The 18,398-nt window shown below is 39.1% G+C and overlaps 1 protein-coding gene across 1 annotated transcript in view; it reads left to right on the forward strand.

Moving 5' to 3' along the window:
* The first annotated feature begins 3,685 nt into the window (after positions 1-3,685).
* The window catches only part of LOC115240255 (tensin-1), a 128,627-nt gene continuing 113,914 nt past the window's right edge, over positions 3,686-18,398 (forward strand). The window contains exon 1 of the mRNA XM_029815306.1: positions 3,686-4,459. Within this exon, the coding sequence (XP_029671166.1) occupies positions 4,433-4,459 (27 nt within the window). The 5' untranslated portion in view covers positions 3,686-4,432. The remainder of the gene's footprint in view (positions 4,460-18,398) is intronic.

The raw sequence follows: 18,398 nt of genomic DNA on the forward strand, positions 1-18,398 counted from the left end.
AATATATACCCCGTACATCCGAGAATCTCGGAGACGCATGTGGTGAATTACATCATAATGCGAAGGAGGAGGAGGAGAAGAAGGATGAGGAGAAGAGGTCGATGCAACAACAACAATCCCGCGAAGAGATGACTCGCGGACCCTGGCTGTTGAGCCATGTGACTCCTGGAAGGAACCGGAACCTGCTTCGAATTTCAAAACGCGCGACACGAACGTGACGTACATGGAATTCCGGCGCAACGGTTTTTATCTGCTACAGCGAGGGCGCAATAATGATTCGAGGACTGAGAGTAACGGGTTCGTCTTATTGACCGGTGTAAAAAAGATCTTGTTTCACGTGGACTTGTTTGTATTTCAACACGGTAGCTGTTGTTTAAGTCGTTCGATTTTCACCTCCGTTGCGGAGAAGAACGTGCGTAGCTGTCTCTCGGATTATAAGTGGATATATTCAACATATTGCTCGACCATGACGTTACATTCTTTCCCATTTGATCTCTTTACATCTCGGTTATAAGATAAAAAAACATATTGGAAAATATCGGTAAATCTAAAATTTATGAAATTTATCATGCATCGTTTCGCGCGCTGACAGTAAAAAAAAAACCGTATACTTCACGATGTTCAATAATCTTGAATCTTGAAAAAATTTATTTTACGCGATCAACTTACGCGCTTCACATTTATAATTGGATGATTTTATAATTAGAGCTTAAATTACATTTTCTTCAACGATTTCTACGAACTTTTAGCAGACAATGATCCCCGCAGAGGAGACACTAGCCCGCTACAATGATATCGCGCGAGATATGGTGCATCCTCTCTCTCTCTCTCTCTCTCTCTCCTCTTCCGTCGGTGTATCTCTCGCGAGTATTGATATCATCGCCGTAACTCGGGTCGCTCCTCCTGGAATTCCAGATCGAGCGAGTTGAGAGCCGCTGGCCGATGGTACGAGCTAACGAACGACATCACTCGTCGGATATGGAGAACCCGAGGTTTCCTTCGAGATCGAAGGTCACACGATTCTCGCCCCGCGTCTCTACGCGATATACCTTTTTTTCCACCCACCCCTCGGTATACTCTTCTCCTTTTTTATCGGTCCCGAAATCTCCGCACGCCTCCGGGCTATTCTGCCTGCATACAAAGTCATCTTTGATGATCGCCACCACCCAGCACATTCTTCCGAAATATCGTGATATCTCGAGACTAGAAATCCGTCTCCGACTCGTTCGCTTTAGATGTCAGCGTTTTTATTCACGACTAATTGGAAATTAATCACCTTTATTCTCAGAATATTCAAAGCATTTAAAATGGAATGCAAAAATCCCAGATATTTAGAAAAAATATAAAAATGCATATATTACGACAAAAGTTCAAACCGAAAGAGCCATTGGATTCTAATATAAACTCCGATTCGATATCTAAATCTGTTCAGAACATACATTATATTTTTCTAATAACAGTAGACAATTTACCGATATAATAAAATATATACGATATAATAAAATATATACGTGCCGAAAAATATAAAGATTATAATAGTAAATTATATCGCAATCTCGGAAATCCGTGCGAATAATCTAAGCGTCATCATCCGTAACCTTAACCCCGCAATGCGTCCTTGTTCTTCGCTCGCCGGTTAACCGGTAGCCAGTGCTCGCAGCAGCCGATAGTTCCTGCAGAGCGGACCCTTTTAATACCTTGAATCGCGCCGAGGCTTTTCTCCGGCGCGGTGCATCGCCCGTTGTTACGCCGCGTCAAATACGAAACACAGGCGACCGCTACCATACCGGGCTGTGTGTACCAGGAGGCTCGAAGCTTCCAGGATAGTAAACAGGCGGCAAGAACCGGGGAAACCAGACATCGTAACATCGTGAGGCCTCTCTTCCACGACATCTCCGGCGTCTCCCTCTTCTTCCCGCCTGCTGACCCCCTAGACCTGCATTCTGGCGCACACGGTAGTGCGGCGATGCATCCGCAGCTGCACTGATATTAGCCCGTTCGGCGAGATTCTCTTATGCGACGAGTGTGAGGGACCGGGTATATAACGTAATGGCAGTCTATCGGGTACTCGATCAAGGAAAGCTCGAATGTTCCGCGGGGGAGGCAGAGGAGGGCTGGTTCGCATAAACGTGAGAGGTCACGTGAGGATCTCCGGGGGAGGGCACGAGGAACGGGAGGGTTTGCCGGTAAAAGGGTCGAATCGTGCCTTGGTAAGGCGGCTGTGTGTAATGTTCGTTTACTTTGACGAGCTAGGATGCCGGATTATCGGCTTTGTGGCGAGATCGATTTGCTCTTTGAAACCGAGCCTTTCCGCTCTGAGAAGCAGCTATGAATTTCCTAGACATTTTTGGGGATTTTATTGATTAAGTAAAATCAATATAACAGGAAATCATCTATTAAATATGATAAGGGAACGTAAAAAGAGAGCGAGAAGTAAAGAGAAGAAAGACAGAGAGAAAAGAATTTATTTTTATATATTTTTGATATATTTTTATAATTATTTTTATATAGCTTATTTAATTTTTGAAAATACTTTTCCATAAAAATAATTGCTTTATTTATTAGATATTTTACCGTTACGTTTTGGCACTTATTCTAAAATAATACCAAGCAACGAGGAAAAGCCGACCCGAGAGTTAATCACCTTACTCCACGAACTTTATATCGCACGCGTGAAATTCTTCATTTCCACTATCCACTCGTACGATCAATACGACGGTGTATAATTATCGTAATCACACTTTCGACGAAAAGGCAGTAATTATTGTGATTCAGTACACAAGCGACGAATTATATAGGCAGGGGCGTTAAGTTAAACGATCACGACACCTCGTCGGATGCGAATTATTCCGAGCCGAGATACAGTCCCGATACACGCACGTGCATCCACCGCACGTTTTCGGATCGCGGAAGGGAAATGCGATGCGATCGCGTGCGAGGGTTGTAACGGGATTTCGTTGAGACTGTGGCGGCCAGCCGGGGTGATCGATCGAGACTCGAACGGCAATCGACAACGAAAGACGCGAAAAAATGTCGTGGTGTCTCAAGCGGTATCGTTGCGTGTTCCGCAAAGGGATTACTGGTTGATAATAGCCGTGATTGGCAATCGAGATCGCGAATCATACAAAAAGGAATTGCATCTGTTAAATAAAAAATCTGTGACGCCAATTTTCTTCTGGTCTGTTTACTTACAAAATTTAATAATTCGGTTCTGAATATTTTCGATCTGGTTTTTAAAATATATAATATTGTAATTTTTAAAAAATTATTTAAAAAAATGTGTATATAAGAATAGTTATCATTTAAAAAAATGAAAGAACCTTATCATTTATAATATTTAGACAACTTGTCGTTCGGCATCTTTACAATTAAATGTCAATAAACCTTTGATAAAAATTTGCAAAGCTTCATCCTCAGCGTTTTCTCGAAAATTTTATCTTCAGTAATAATTGCCGGTATCAAAATAATGGGCGATCTAGAAATTCTTCCACGGCACATTTATAAGATCGACGTGCCAGCAGCACACGACCGTCCGCCCGCGCACAACGCGCGACTTGGTGTACGCGAGAGAGAACGGGTTATTAACTCGCGACCACGAATTTTCAAGCGGCTATAGTGGGGTGTCTACCTGCGGCGATAGCGATGGGCTTCGTGCACGCGCGCCGCGTCGACTCTCCAGTCCGCGAAGAGCGCTCCGACGCGAAGGACGTGGGAAAGATCGATTCGCCGGCGCGGCGCGGTCTCTCCATTTCATTTCTGCGACGATTGTTATAAAGACAACCGGGGAGCACGCAAAAACGGACCCCCGAAAAACCGGCTCCGAAAATCGCGCCGCTCAGACACAGACGCGCCGAAACTCGTCCTTGGAACGAGTCACGCGAAATGCCAACGAGAAGGAATCTATCTGTCACGTGCGGTTCCAACTATCGGAGCAATGTGAACGTATCATGAATCAGTGGTGATCCAGAGAGGATCGAGACTCTTAAATATAAACTGTAATCGTACGTCTGTGATGACCGATCGCGGCGACGAGTTTGAGTGGTCCAGTATCGATTAATCATGTCAAAATTCGCGATGAACGCTATTGATAAGGATCGCGAATAGCACACTCGAGACGACTCGGTCCCTCAACTACTCCACATTTTTCTGCTCTTAAAAGAATCGTCTGTGCCGATCAACCGATCGTCGTTGCGATCGGTCTCTCGTCACCCCTCGGATCGATGCAAATCTTCGTCGGGGGTCGTCGAACTCGATATTAACGACGACGAGGTGACCTTGAAAGTACGTCTGAAAATCGAGAGTTCTCGCGAAAACGCGCGCGCGCGCGCGCGACAAGGACGGTATGTGCCATTTTCGAGGACCGATGCAGGGAGGTGAACGATCCTCGGAGAGTTTCGCAGACCGGTAATGGGATATCAGAGGTGACGGCAAGATGAACGGTCACGGCTCCACCAATGAGGTATTTGCGTTGCATACGCGTTTCTTTCTCTCTTTCTGTCTTTGTATGTCTCGCCGCCGTAATGTAATATTTTTTTTTATCCCCTTTGCTATCCTTCTCTTACCGCGATATATGCTTTAGATATTTAAATCACGTCCGTTCCATTCTTGACTGACAATCTCGAATCGCGGATTAATCCCGCCTCGCTCAAGGTGATCCTCGGGCTCCAAAGAGAGAACATCCGTAGAGCTCGTAGATCCTCTTTGATGTTCGGATTCTCGGCGCGTCAGATTTGATGTTGATCCTTGTACTGATGTGCGATTACAGCTGATAAGCAATAGTGGTAATCGCGGCGTGCTGTAAAAAGAGAACTTTAGTAACATCACGTATTTGAAAATTATTCTGTAAGTAAACCCACGATATATAGATATAAAGTTATTACATACATCAAGGAAAAAAATGATTAAAAGAAATTAGAATAAAATGAGAAATATATTCTATTTATTTATATTATATTTATACTATTTGTCATTTGCATAAATCAACACTCTAAGGATGCAAAAATGAATTCATATATCTTATCCTGCATCTTAAAGTTTATTTAGATTAAAATTAATTAAATTAAATTGTTTATTAAAAGCATTATTACAAAAGTAGATTAAAAGTAGTTAAAAACCTGTTTTACTTTTATTGAATAATGTAAGGAACAGGGTTCTTTTTGAATAAATAATAAATTTACATTTAAATCAGCGAGGTAACGTTGCATCGCATCTTTTTCATATCTGTGACATGCAAATTCTTCTCGACATCGCCGTCGGATGTACAAGTGCTCCGACGGTGCAAATGTCTGTTATGTATCAAAATGGCGCTCCTTCTTCCCTCGATCTCTCTGTCTTCTGTCTTCTGCCGCTGCTGTCTTTCCCGCCGCTCTTTCCTTCCCCGTGTCGCCCGTCGCGATTTCTTCTTGTTGCGTTCTAAATTCGCCGCGCGTATGTATATAGCTCTAGAGCGAAGAAGAGAAATTCCTGACGCGTCTGCTCGGCGGTTGCCGGAATGTATTTGCGACGTTTACGCGGGCTGAAAAGGCCCCGTTTTTACTGCAACAATTGTTGCTCAACGATAGCTGAAGAGCTGCACAAACGGTGGAGTAGTTTAGGCTTAAATTGTCTCAAGAGCTGTCATATGTCAGTTGAGGGGTATCGCAATCTCACCTGGCGAAATAACGGCGCGAATTCCCATGTCAATAATCCTGAAACTATATCGAAAGTATCTAGATTCTAAATAAATCCAAGCAAATTAAATTATTTGAATGTATCGGGTGATAAGATCGTAAAATTGCAGAGTAATAAATGTTTGAAAGCTGTAAGAAACAGGCTCTTTATTTAGAATTCTTCTTTATTTAAAAGCTCTTCGATATATTTATATGATATATATTTTATGAATTTTAATAATAATTTTTTTTACATCCGTAATTTAATCAGTTACATAAATATATGTGTTATTTATTTGCCACAAACACAATTTTACTTTGTCATTGCAATGTTAAATTCCTTGATAATAGATACTTCCTGCAGCAAATGATTTTTATAATTATTCTTTATCGCATTATTTATAATTGATATAAATGTCAAGCACATAGTAAAATTTATCCGTTAGGCCGCTAAATTTAGCATACAGCATTTTGCAATCTAGCAGTACATAACCGACATTGTTCTGTTTTGCTTTTCTTTGATATCGGAACCAGATAATTTTCATGTGCCGAATACGCATTGTGCGCGATCCAAATTGTTCCTCGAATAAAGTGTTCCTGGCCAGCCACGAAGAGATAAAAGAGATGGACTTTTTCCTCGTATGTTTACGCAACGGTAAAATTGCAAAACGACATCGATTACCATATCGGTTATTTTCACTCACAAATAAATCGATAGCTCTGCTTCCGTTACTCACCGGATATCTCACGGGTCTTATCTTTTAGGCGACGAAGAAGACTATATTTGACTATCGCTGGAAACATATTGGTTTTTGATGGTTTGCTTTACGCCATGTTTTACGCCTTTGTCTAACGTTAAAACTTAAGTTTCTAGCGTAATTCTGGAATAAATTTTCAGTTCAAGTATTAATTTTTAGTAAAAATTAAATAAAAAGATCTTTAAATCTCTTTTTTTCTTTTCTTAGGAAAATAAATTTTAATAAATTTTTTTTAATTTTGTGTAATATTTCCTACAAATTTTATAATTGATATAAATGTCAAGCACATCGTAAAATTTATCCGTTAGGCCGCTAGATTTAGCATACAGCATTTTGCAATCTAGCAGTACATAACCGACATTATCACTCTTAGAGGAAAACATACAATCTTTTGATTTGCCTGTTTATCTTTTAAATTCACAAAGACGATAAATGAGGAATGATATACCATTGTCGTCTCCGAGAGAATGAAGCGAATAATCTTGATATTTTTGTACCGCAAAGTGTACATCGAATGAAAAATCTCGTGCGTGACTGCTATCGCATACATCACAAGCATTCATCTTACATTGTACGCCCTGCGAGACTATAGAATACATAACGTTGCAAGGCTGAGCGTAATTTTTATGCGGCGTCTCGCAATTCTAGGGAGGTCATGTTTGAATGGGAGACGGCAGGGGGATGCGATAAGGCCCATTCTCGATTAGATAACGGCCCGTGACAGGTACGGTACTGTTTGCGCGTCGAAGAAGTGCCGCTTTTGCACGCGACAGGCAACGCTGAGTTTTTCCTCGGCCTAACAGCGTTATATCCCGCGATTTTTAGCCGTGATCGGAAAACTGGAAATCAAAAAAAGGTATACGGGGCACACATACATATATATATATATATATATATATATATACACACACTCACACACACACACACACGAGAGAGTTCTGTTTTGCTTTTCTTTGATATCGGAACCAGATAATTTTCATGTGCCGAATACGCATTGTGCGCGATCCAAATTGTTCCTCGAATAAAGTGTTCCTGGCCAGCCACGAAGAGATAAAAGAGATGGACTTTTTTCTCGTATGTTTACGCAACGGTAAAATTGCAAAACGACATCGATTACCATATCGGTTATTTTCACTCACAAATAAATCGATAGCTCTGCTTCCGTTACTCACCGGATATCTCACGGGTCTTATCTTTTAGGCGACGAAGAAGACTATATTTGACTATCGCTGGAAACATATTGGTTTTTGATGGTTTGCTTTACGCCATGTTTTACGCCTTTGTCTAACGTTAAAACTTAAGTTTCTAGCGTAATTCTGGAATAAATTTTCAGTTCAAGTATTAATTTTTAGTAAAAATTAAATAAAAAGATCTTTAAATCTCTTTTTTTCTTTTCTTAGGAAAATAAATTTTAATAAATTTTTTTTAATTTTGTGTAATATTTCCTACAAATTTTTTGCAATTTTATTAGCATAAACTAATAGCACAACACAATGGGATTGAAAGCTTTAAAGTAGTGTTCTTCTTATTTCTATTGTAAACGGCAATTTGTTTCAATGAGTATTAAGTGATACTCGGCCTTGGACTATCAAGGATTGAACACGAAGATGCGTGTGAACATGTAACGAAGATTGACGTAAGTCCTTGAAGATCCGTCGCGCTTAATTTCTGAATGAAATGGGAGGACAAACATTAGTAAATTACGGGGATAAAGATTAATATGAGAAAAAATTGAGAACGTTTTAAGACGAGATAACAGAAGTAAAGTAACGCAAACTTTAAAAGAAAAACGTTTAAACACAAATTTAAAGTCTTAGTAACAAGAGAAGTAGAGAGAGGGGAGGTAGATCTCTTAATACTTAATTAAAAGATGCAAATTGTCTACAGGTGCGATCGTTACTACATGCCAGTAGTATGTCTTCATCGTGACTTAAATAGCGTGAAAATTCCTGGCACAGAGAAAACGTAAAAAAGAAAGTTATCTCTCAAGTTTCTCACCTTGTTAAACAAATTGTATGTAAGCCGCCGAAAAGAATCGTAGAAGTGCCAATAATTTTTCATCGGCAATATTCGACGAACGGACGAGACAGAAAAGGGTGTGTCGAGGATTATAGTGACAGGAACATCCACGGCGCTATAAATCTTGCAGTAATTGTGATCAATTAATTGGTATGCAAATAAGGTGAAGTGCAAATCACTGGGAATGGAGGCGGATCCATTCATATCGATTCTCGAGCTTTCTCCTTCGTCCGATGGACTTTATGTTCGGTCTTTCGTTTCTCTTCAATTGACCGCGGTGACAGCGTTACGCGCATTTTTTTTTTTTTTTTTTTTTTTTTTTTTAAAGTCTCAAGAACGCGCGGCATTGCGAGACTCATCAAGGTCGACCCCCAAAAATTCACAAACGCGCCGAAATAATCTTTCTGAGAATTTCGTCGCGCATACGCGTGCATCTCGAATAGAGGCACGTGCATGTGGATCAAGTGTTCGCAATGATACCCGAACAATATATGAGACTGTTGCGATATTTTTAAGTTTACGGATGATATACATCAATAAAAGAAGTCATTACTTAAAACGAGCTGGAGCTGTAGTTCAAATAATGTCCATTATTAGCGATTCTTTTAAATATATGCTTAATAATTTTATATCATTTTATAGTCTTTTATATTATTTTACAATTTTTTATGCTGCAACACTTATGATATGCGATACATTATAAAATTAAATATGATCTTATTCAATTATATAATCAAACTCAAGGCGGTCAGTAAGTTAAGGGATTAGAGTTTTAAGTGAGTAATTTTTATATTAGCCTTTTCTAAGATTAAAATATATTCATGTTTTATTAATATATACACGTATCAAAATTAATTACATTTTGCAAATGTGTATCGCGGAATTAATTATAACAAGATGGTTTGCGAGGGAATAAAGAGCAGCTGTGATTACAACACACGTAATATATATACTGCATTCACATCATCGCGATGTCATTGTTGTTTACGTCAACGAAGAAATGGAATATTGAATGAAGCCAAGCGTGTCCGGCAGATTACGCCACGACACAATGTTGTGAATTAAACACGCGAATGCAGGCCGACCGTTTGTCGCCCGGCGCCAGAGCGATTTCGAAAAACCAGTTTTACGACCTATAATAATTGTTCCCTCTCGCTGAGAGGACCCTCACCGAATTTAGTCTCCACGTCATCGCGATCTTTCCGCCTACCGCGTGACGTAAGCGGTCGTTCTAAATTCTTGGGCATTCGCCGCCGCAGGATTCTGCGGTCGCTGCGAGAGAAGGACGAAGTTTCGCGAATAAAAGGACTTCCTCGAGCTACACTACTGTAATACGGGAAAGTCGGATACCCTGAACGAGGGGAAATGGGAAACGTCGGGAAAGTCGGGCGCGCCGCGCCGGTCGGCCAACCGCAAAAACACGCGAGAGGAAAGTGGAAAAGCGGAAAAGAGTAGCCGGCTTCTTCTAACTTGGCTACATCCGTCATTGGTTTCAAATTACGAAGTGAGGAAAAATCAGCTTCTTCTCATTTATTACACGAAATGAGTTTCTGATAAGCACATTTAAATTTAGTTGCACATATTGTTTTTGTGATATATCTTCTAAATATATATTTGATATAATTATAGAGTAAATACAATAAGAGCAGAAAATATGTACGCAAATATAATGATTATTTATAAAGGGGGTAGTTACACTTGTTAACTCAAAATAATTCTTCAAAAACACATATTTGAGCTACGAATATACCTCGAAGATGCAGAGATAAATCTCCATTTGTGCATAAGCGTAATGATTATTAGTAATTCAAGCGGAGAAATTGCACGTGGCGGTAAAATCTCATCCGAATTCCCAGTCCGCGACATAGCATCCCTCGTTCTCGTGAATGAAGCCGGAAAGTAGTAGAAACCCGATGGTTCTTGCCAAGTTAACCTCAGATTACCGGCAGTAACATTTTACGATTTGTCTTTCTCTCTCTCTCTCTCTATTTATCTCTCTTTCTTTTCGCAATGGAATCTTTCTCGTATGGTCCGCTCATAAGGAGCTCATAAACGACTTGCATAAAATTGATCCACCACGCTCGACATTACGGCGAGATGTCTCGCTCCAAAAACCGGACTGCAGAATTTTGAGATTCGCGACGCGATCGGGAGAAGGGATATAATTACGATCGCCGAATAAATTATAACGAAGGTGGCACGGAGTGGGCGTTTCGCGCGATTTCGACGCTACCTCGGCGTTTTAAGACCTCACTTCTATGGCTTGTACCGGTTTTATAATTGTAATGTCACCGATGGACATTAACCTGTCTTCTTTGATAATCTTGTCTTTGTTAATTTGGCCTTTTCAGATGAACAAACAAGTTGAAAGGTCAGTTTGATTAAAATTAATGGTTCCTTGATGACAACTGATCGTTAAACAGACAAGCACAAAAAATTAAAATATCACACGTTTACTGGAAGCAAGATTATTTCTATGATCAAGAATGACCAAACTAATTATTTCCAAACGTTAATGAATATTTTTTTACATATTTGCAATAAAGCCTTTATTTGTAAAATTTTTTAAATTATTATTAGTAATAATGTACCTTGGCAGAAAAGAGGAAAAATATTAAAGAGAAATCGCTAAATGTTTTCATTGATTACGAATTAATTCTTATTCTCTCTTGTACGCATATAAGTTCTTTTTAATAGCCATTAATTTTCGATCGCTGTAAAATATCGTACAATTTGAATAGCCGATTGTTTTCGCCGTATTTGAACAATACCGATTCCGACAAATCGTGGAGCCTCGCTTCAGAGCCTGATATCCGTCATTAATCAGGCGTCACAATATGTCGGGACAAAGAGCCCAAATGTCGCAGGTGTTTAAATATATGCGATGGTAAAGGGAATTCTTTCAACGGGCCAAGACGCGAGTACGCACATACGCGTGCGTAAAATGCGTCAACGCGTTCATGCGTATTGTGGGTTTGTGGGTTACACGACAGACGGACGGACGGACCGAGCGCAATTATTCGGCGCGCACGACGAGCCATGCTAATGAATATTGATGTGCCTCGCCAGTACGCTTCGCTCGAGGTCAATACATTAGCATTATTAACACTTCGGGGCATCGAATCGCGCGGCTCAACACGACGAAAGAGAAAATACGCCCGCGATTTATGTGGCATTCCTTTATCCTTCGTCGACAAACACGTGGCCGACCTAACTCTCCTTATTCCGTTTTGACTTTTTATACATTTCTCAGTTTGACAAATTTACTGTTGAATAATCACCTTTTGAATAATTCCTCCGGATCAGTTAGCTCTTACGGTCGAACAAGAAGAGTTAGAAAAAGAACTGAAATACAATTTGCGAAAGCGGTACTTTCGGTCCCTCCATTTGACAGTTTTTTTTTTAACCATCTTAATGAGATCCGCGATTGTGCCAATAGACAATCTTTCGTCGTGGAAAAACGGGTACGGAGATAGCACGCTGAATCAAGGGAAATGCGCGGTGTCGGCTATTCTCGCATTTTATCGATCACCTTTAAGCAGTACTTTGGGGCTTTTTGTTTCGAGCCCGCAGTTAACTTTTCTGGAGAGACGTCTACCGGTCGTTAAACGATTAAACGAGAAGAAATGTCTGCTGAGAGCTTTTCTCGAATCGCTTCAAGAGTTTTGCCGATACTTCAGTTCGAAACGGCTTTCTAGGTTTTCTTAGGTTTTTTCTTTTTAAGGCGAAAAGAAGTATATACTGTATACACTGTAAAATTTCATTTTGCCATGAAATTATGGATGTGTGAATTAATGTATACAATTCTAAATATTTATGAAAAATTTGATCATCAATTTTAATGATTTTAATATTTTGTATAATTTTATTTATATTTATCTTTTTCCCGAAAATGATTTAGTCTAAAAATATTAGAATTTTTAAATGAAGTTTATATAATTTTTTTCTTTCTCTTTTATATTGATTTTTTCTGTCGGTACATCTTCCAATATCAATTACTAAGAAAAATGAATTTGAAATATACTGATATCGGTTTTTTTTTCTTGTGCACTATACAAATTATGCATCACGATTGTGCATATGTCATAGAGTCGGGTTTCCTAACTGACCTCGTTTATTAAATTCATTGCGAAACGATCGAAGCAAGATTTTTAATGAATGACGCTTTATAAAGAAAGAGACAAAATAAAACAGCAGATTATTGCCGACAACAGTCAATAATCGCTTCGCGACAAGCGTCGGCAAGGGATGTCGCTAAAAAATAGACACGAAGTGCCGTGTGAATAAATCAGGCTGGGAACTGGCAGATGGTATTGAATCGCCTTGACTTGCCCCTACAAAGTATTGTTGCCGGCCACAAAATTTGACAGCAAACTGACAGTGCCGTTCCCCAATGACCATCTCTAATGCTTCCTCGGACAATCTAAATTGTTTTGTAATCTGTCCGCTGGCTATATACCCATATCCTGACTTTAATGTTGCGAATAAACTTTTGAATAATTTTAACGTGAAACTTATTAAAATTAAATTTTTTGTGATTTGCTTCCTCGTCAACCAATCGTCAAAAAATAATTCTATATTAACTATAATTACTGTAATTATATAAAATTTCTTCCCAGAAAGATAGTAAAAATAAAACACTAATGAAAAATTCTTCTTCAAATTTTTGACGATGGGATCAAGCGAAAAGAAGAATGCAAAAGTTTCGTTTGCTTGGGAAGATTTCATTTACGATAAATATGCGTAGTAACATTACACCGACCTGTCTCACCTCGAGCTACATGCGCAGGCTGTTATTTAAAAGATTTTAACAAATGACTAGTCAGACCAGGCTCCTTATTATCCATGACTTCTTGGAGCACCATAGGACGCTAATTGCAAACTTTCATTACGAGTCACGCTCGGCTCGACGCAACGCTGATCGCGATAGGCTTCCGCGAGATCTTAGGTGAGAGAAGCGTCAGCGAGAGTTCAGGTGAGAGAAAGAGAAGAGAAAGGAGTGCACATAGCGCAATAGGTAGCGTTATACCCTCATAAATATTGAGATACTGCTCTGCCTGAGCTGATATGGAAGTATTTATTGTAAGTCCGTCGTAATACATTCGTAATGCAATTGTTGTATTAACGAGAAATGGTAATGATATTTACTGACGTTAAAACGATCGTAAATAGAATCTAAACAACAGTTTAAGATGAAATAAAAAGGATCTCTATTTCTAATTTAAATATAATTATTTAAATATAATTATTTTTTAGCTTTATTAAAAAAAAATAAAAAATAAAAGAAGTAGTGCAAGCATTATCCATATATTTAAACCAATAATCTATGTAATTACTGATACAATTTCTATTCTATTAAATTATTACTGATAAATGTAGATATTATTATTATGCACGGCAAGAGCTTTGCATATATTAGAATATTTCAGCGATGCATATCGCGAGTCGCAAAAATAACATCTCCAACAATGTCGTCTGTCCTCATCTCTATCCTATCTCAATTCCGGAAGAAAACACGCTCGCTTCGTCGTCGATGATCCTACCGTTGTCGATAATCACAATGATCGATCATTTGCCCGACGAGGACGTACGCACGCATCGATTAGGGCCCGCGTTTCGCGTCTTCACACTCGCCGCGTGCGTGGGCGATCTGTCTTGAAGCCGAACAGCCGATGCACGCGTGCAGTGTGCACGTGTGCTCGTGACTCACGGTAGGCATTCTCGCGAAGACAAACCGGTAACCAACTCGCGACCGTTACATCGCGAATACCACTTTGTCGCGGCCTCGCCCGTCTCGCGCCGCTCCTAAAGTCGTGGCGTTTATACAAGTGTCGGCGGACGCCGAGGATTCACGCCGCCTTGTCACGCTCTTGTACGTCCGCGAGCGGAACGAATGGATTTAGGAGAGAGAGATGAAGCTCTTTTAACGACGGAGAGATTGGTGTGTATGGCCGTTCAACTCTTTTCGTTGCTCCGTGATGGATTGCGTGGACTTTTCGAGGGTGAAACTGGACGTTTCATGTTCCCAGGAGGCACATATTGTTATGAATTTAGTTTGTGATATATTTCGCGACAAGCAAGAATTTATCTGCGAGATAGGACGGAAATGAACGTTGCTGAGGAAAATTGAACGCTTTCGCGAGATAGTGGTTCTCCCTCGGGAGGCTCGAATTGAAGATACGTATATTGTACTATAAGTCAGTTTTAAGATATTTTTATGCCTCCCTTGATGACTTGTCATTAATAGTTCGGCGTCTGTTAGCTTCATAAACGATAGTGTAAAAGTTTAGTGTAAAAAATCAATTATATTAAAAATAATAATACTGCGATGTTATATCAGGCTAAAATAGAATAGAACTGACAGTAGTGACAGACAGTTACTAGTCAGACATCGCAGCCTTAAATTTTGCAATCCTAAATTACTTATTGTCATTTAGTGATTTTATAAAGCAAAGTTAAATATAAGAATCTACTGTTTGTTCGTAGAAATATATTTTGTCATTTATCAGCAGCTCTAATAATTCGTTAATGTCAGACTGCAGAATCATACAAAGTGAATATATGCCTTGATAAAATTCTACGAATGCGACATCGCATAGCCGTTTGCGTCTCTTTCATTCGCTTGCTAAATTAACGGCATATTCCAAGTATTACTGAATTACTCTCTCGAACCGCAGGGGGTCAATACGACTCTAACACTCTTGTCATTTAGTGATTTCATAAAGCAAAGTTAAATATAAGAATCTGCTGTTTGTTCGTAGAAATATATTTTGTTATTTATCAGCAGCTCTAATAATTCGTTAATGTCAGACTGCAGAATCATACAAAGTGAATATATGCCTTGATAAAATTCTACGAATGCGACATCGCGTAGCCGTTTGCGTCTCTTTCATTCGCTTGCTAAATTAACGGCATATTCCAAGTATTACTGAATTACTCTCTCGAACCGCAGGGGGTCAATACGACTCTAACACTCGGTAAAACTTGTTCTTTTTTGAGCAAATATTGCCATTTGTCTGGCGCCGATGAATTACGATCGGCGATAAATCAAAATATGCATCGCGCGATTTGTGCGGTTATCCCTTTATTCGACCCTTTGAATTCGCGTAATATGCGCGCCTCGAGTTCTATCGCAAATACATAGGAACAATAACGTTGTAAATTGCGAAACTAAATTGCACCGTAATACGTGCATATATAATTACCAACGAGTATATATTATACAATATTCCACAAAAGCTATTGAAATGATTTTGCATAATCACAAGCTATTATATGTAATTACTCTACTCTTCGCTTTAACAACTGTTCACTGCAATTTGAGCGCAGTTTATACAGCACGCTCAAGAAAAGCTTGAAATTAAACCGTGAGCTAATCAGATTTAACGGTAACAAATTTCCAAAAGACTCGCAAAAGAAGATTTTAATCACGATCTAAAAATTACTAAGATTCTTACAAAACCAAAGTCTTTTTTTTAATATATATATTTTTGATATAAATATTTGATATAAATATTTATCCTAACTCGGTATCAAGTGAAAAGATATTTAAATGAGTCGCGCAGTAATTAATATATTAATTAACTAACAGCTCGAAACTCCTGCTCCAGCTTAAATCGCTGTCCAACAAGACTATTAAGATTCTGCACTTGAGCAGCGACGTAAATTCGTGTAACTAAGTTTCCACGATCCCGAAGAAACCACCTCGGATACTAGCGCGCGATAGCCGTTTGTTCTGTCGCGCAGCATTTAACACCAGAGCGGAAGAGAAAGTTAAATCCTCTTCCTTTTTCTGCGCCTTTTCACATCCCTTCGTCTTCCAACCGCGACACTTTATCGCGTTTACGAATCAGCTGTGGGTCGGCGGGATGGCATCCTCCCGTATACGAGAGAAAGAGCGCGTGGGCGCGATCGCTCTTATCCACCTTAAGTCGTCCGAAGAAGTCATCAACTACCCCGTTCGAAGGATTTTACGACTGTCAAGCGTAAGCCAGTATTTAACGCTAGTAAATCAAGCGACGGTGATTCGAATGCCATAAACTTTTACGACGTTTAATGATTGACATTGCATCATGCTCCGGCTTGTACTCGATGCCGCTGAATCGACTCGCGTACGCGTAATCACAGGCAAGATGTTTGCATATATTAGGCTGATGCACGTACATTTGCGAATATTTCGATTAATCATGCAGAATTCGCTTGGAACAGTACGATGGGAAATACTTGATACGCGCAATTCGTCACATATACGAAAGATAATTATAAAAGCTTTACGCAACATGTTTCAAAAGTTGCATCACTCTGAGTTCGTTCTACGGTAAACTTAAAATTTTCCCTCATGTCAGACAAAAAAAAAAAAAATTTACTGAGTGCATTTTTTTCAAAACTTATTTCTCTATATATTCATTTAATTATAGCTCAAGTCAAAGTTCTATTAGAGCTTATTTAATATGTAACATGTAATTTGTAATTCTCGTATTACAGATGTTATCTAATAAATATTGAATATGTTTTACTCCAGGATATCTCTTTTCGCGCGCAGAAACGCATAAATAATATCGCGGGAGCGAGGGCAGGCGTAAAAGGACGGCGCATTTTCAGAAAAATAATTAATCGTCGCGCGCTCAGGCATAATGATTCGACGATTAAAGGTGAGAACTTCGTGCTGAAGTACGAGAATCTTCGGCTCGTTCGTCCCGCCAATTAAGAAGAGACATGATACCCAGCGCAAGATCTTGCAAGTTAAAACGGAAAGCTCGTTTGCCTCGCGAAGCGCGACTTCCCAGCGACGCGAGGCGATTCTTCCACTTTCATTTTCACCTTTCTCGGCCAGTTATGCTAATTTTATTTTTCCGATGCATCGTCTCGATAATATTAGATCATTAAATCGTCCGTTGTGTTCGTATAAACCCGTTGTAACCTCAGCCCCCATAATCGTGGATGAGAAACGGCGAGTAAAGGCGCGTTCGGTGTGTATGCAAATATTTCAGGCTCGTATCCGCGTGGCGTGTTTAAGTGATTTTTAAATAACACGCGCGCGATATCCTCTGCTCACGGCCCATTATCACTTGATATCTGACGCGGTTTCGCGAAGAATACTCTATGTAATATTCCGATACATACTTTAAGAAAACAAATCTCGTGCAACTTCCGATTTAAACTTTATGCTTTGTCGTTTTTTAACTTTATTGTTTTTTAATTAAGAATTTTGCAAGCGCATCTTCAATATGCTTTTTGTTTTTTATATCAGAAAAATTTCTAGCATTAGTTTTTGCACGTATTATTTTTTTTCTTTTTCCATGCGTATTATTAACATATTAAAAGTATTAACATATTAAAAGATTAGGAAAATAAACTTAGAATAAAAACGTATTAAGACTTTAAGATCATGAAGGATTTTTTACAATTATTTTTGATGCACTTTATTAATCGAATTGAATAAATGACACGTGCTTTGTTTGCATATTTTACAATTTAAATCTCCAAAAATATACAAATAAGAATAACGTAAAGATAAAAAATATATGAGATATTTTCCAAAAATCGCATAATCGTTAGCGCGCGCTTTTGATTGGTCCAGCGACTGCGTCCTCGCCGTGATCTCGGCGACCTTGGAGAGCCGTGGCTACCACAACATCGGCGAATAACCTCACCTGGCCTTATCCACTCGTCCTTCCTCGCCACCCCTTGTCCACCTACCAATCTCATCCTACATCGGATCGATCTTAAGCATCTTTCACACTGAAAATTTCTATCCAAATTTTAATCTAATTAAAAAAAAAACAAATTTTAATATGATATCATCGTAAATAATACATATGTAAAAAATTAAAATTTATCTCATTAAATCACTAAACACATTTTTAAATATATGAATAGTATAATGTGCTAATATTGTCGAAGAGCTATTTAATAAATCAGTTTTTCGATAAAGCATCTTTGTCGAGTGACTGGTACTTGAACAATTCGTTGG

This window comes from Formica exsecta, unplaced genomic scaffold (genome assembly GCF_003651465.1).
Source record: "Formica exsecta isolate Colony F162 unplaced genomic scaffold, ASM365146v1 scaffold421, whole genome shotgun sequence".
NCBI classification, from domain to species: domain Eukaryota; kingdom Metazoa; phylum Arthropoda; class Insecta; order Hymenoptera; family Formicidae; genus Formica; species Formica exsecta.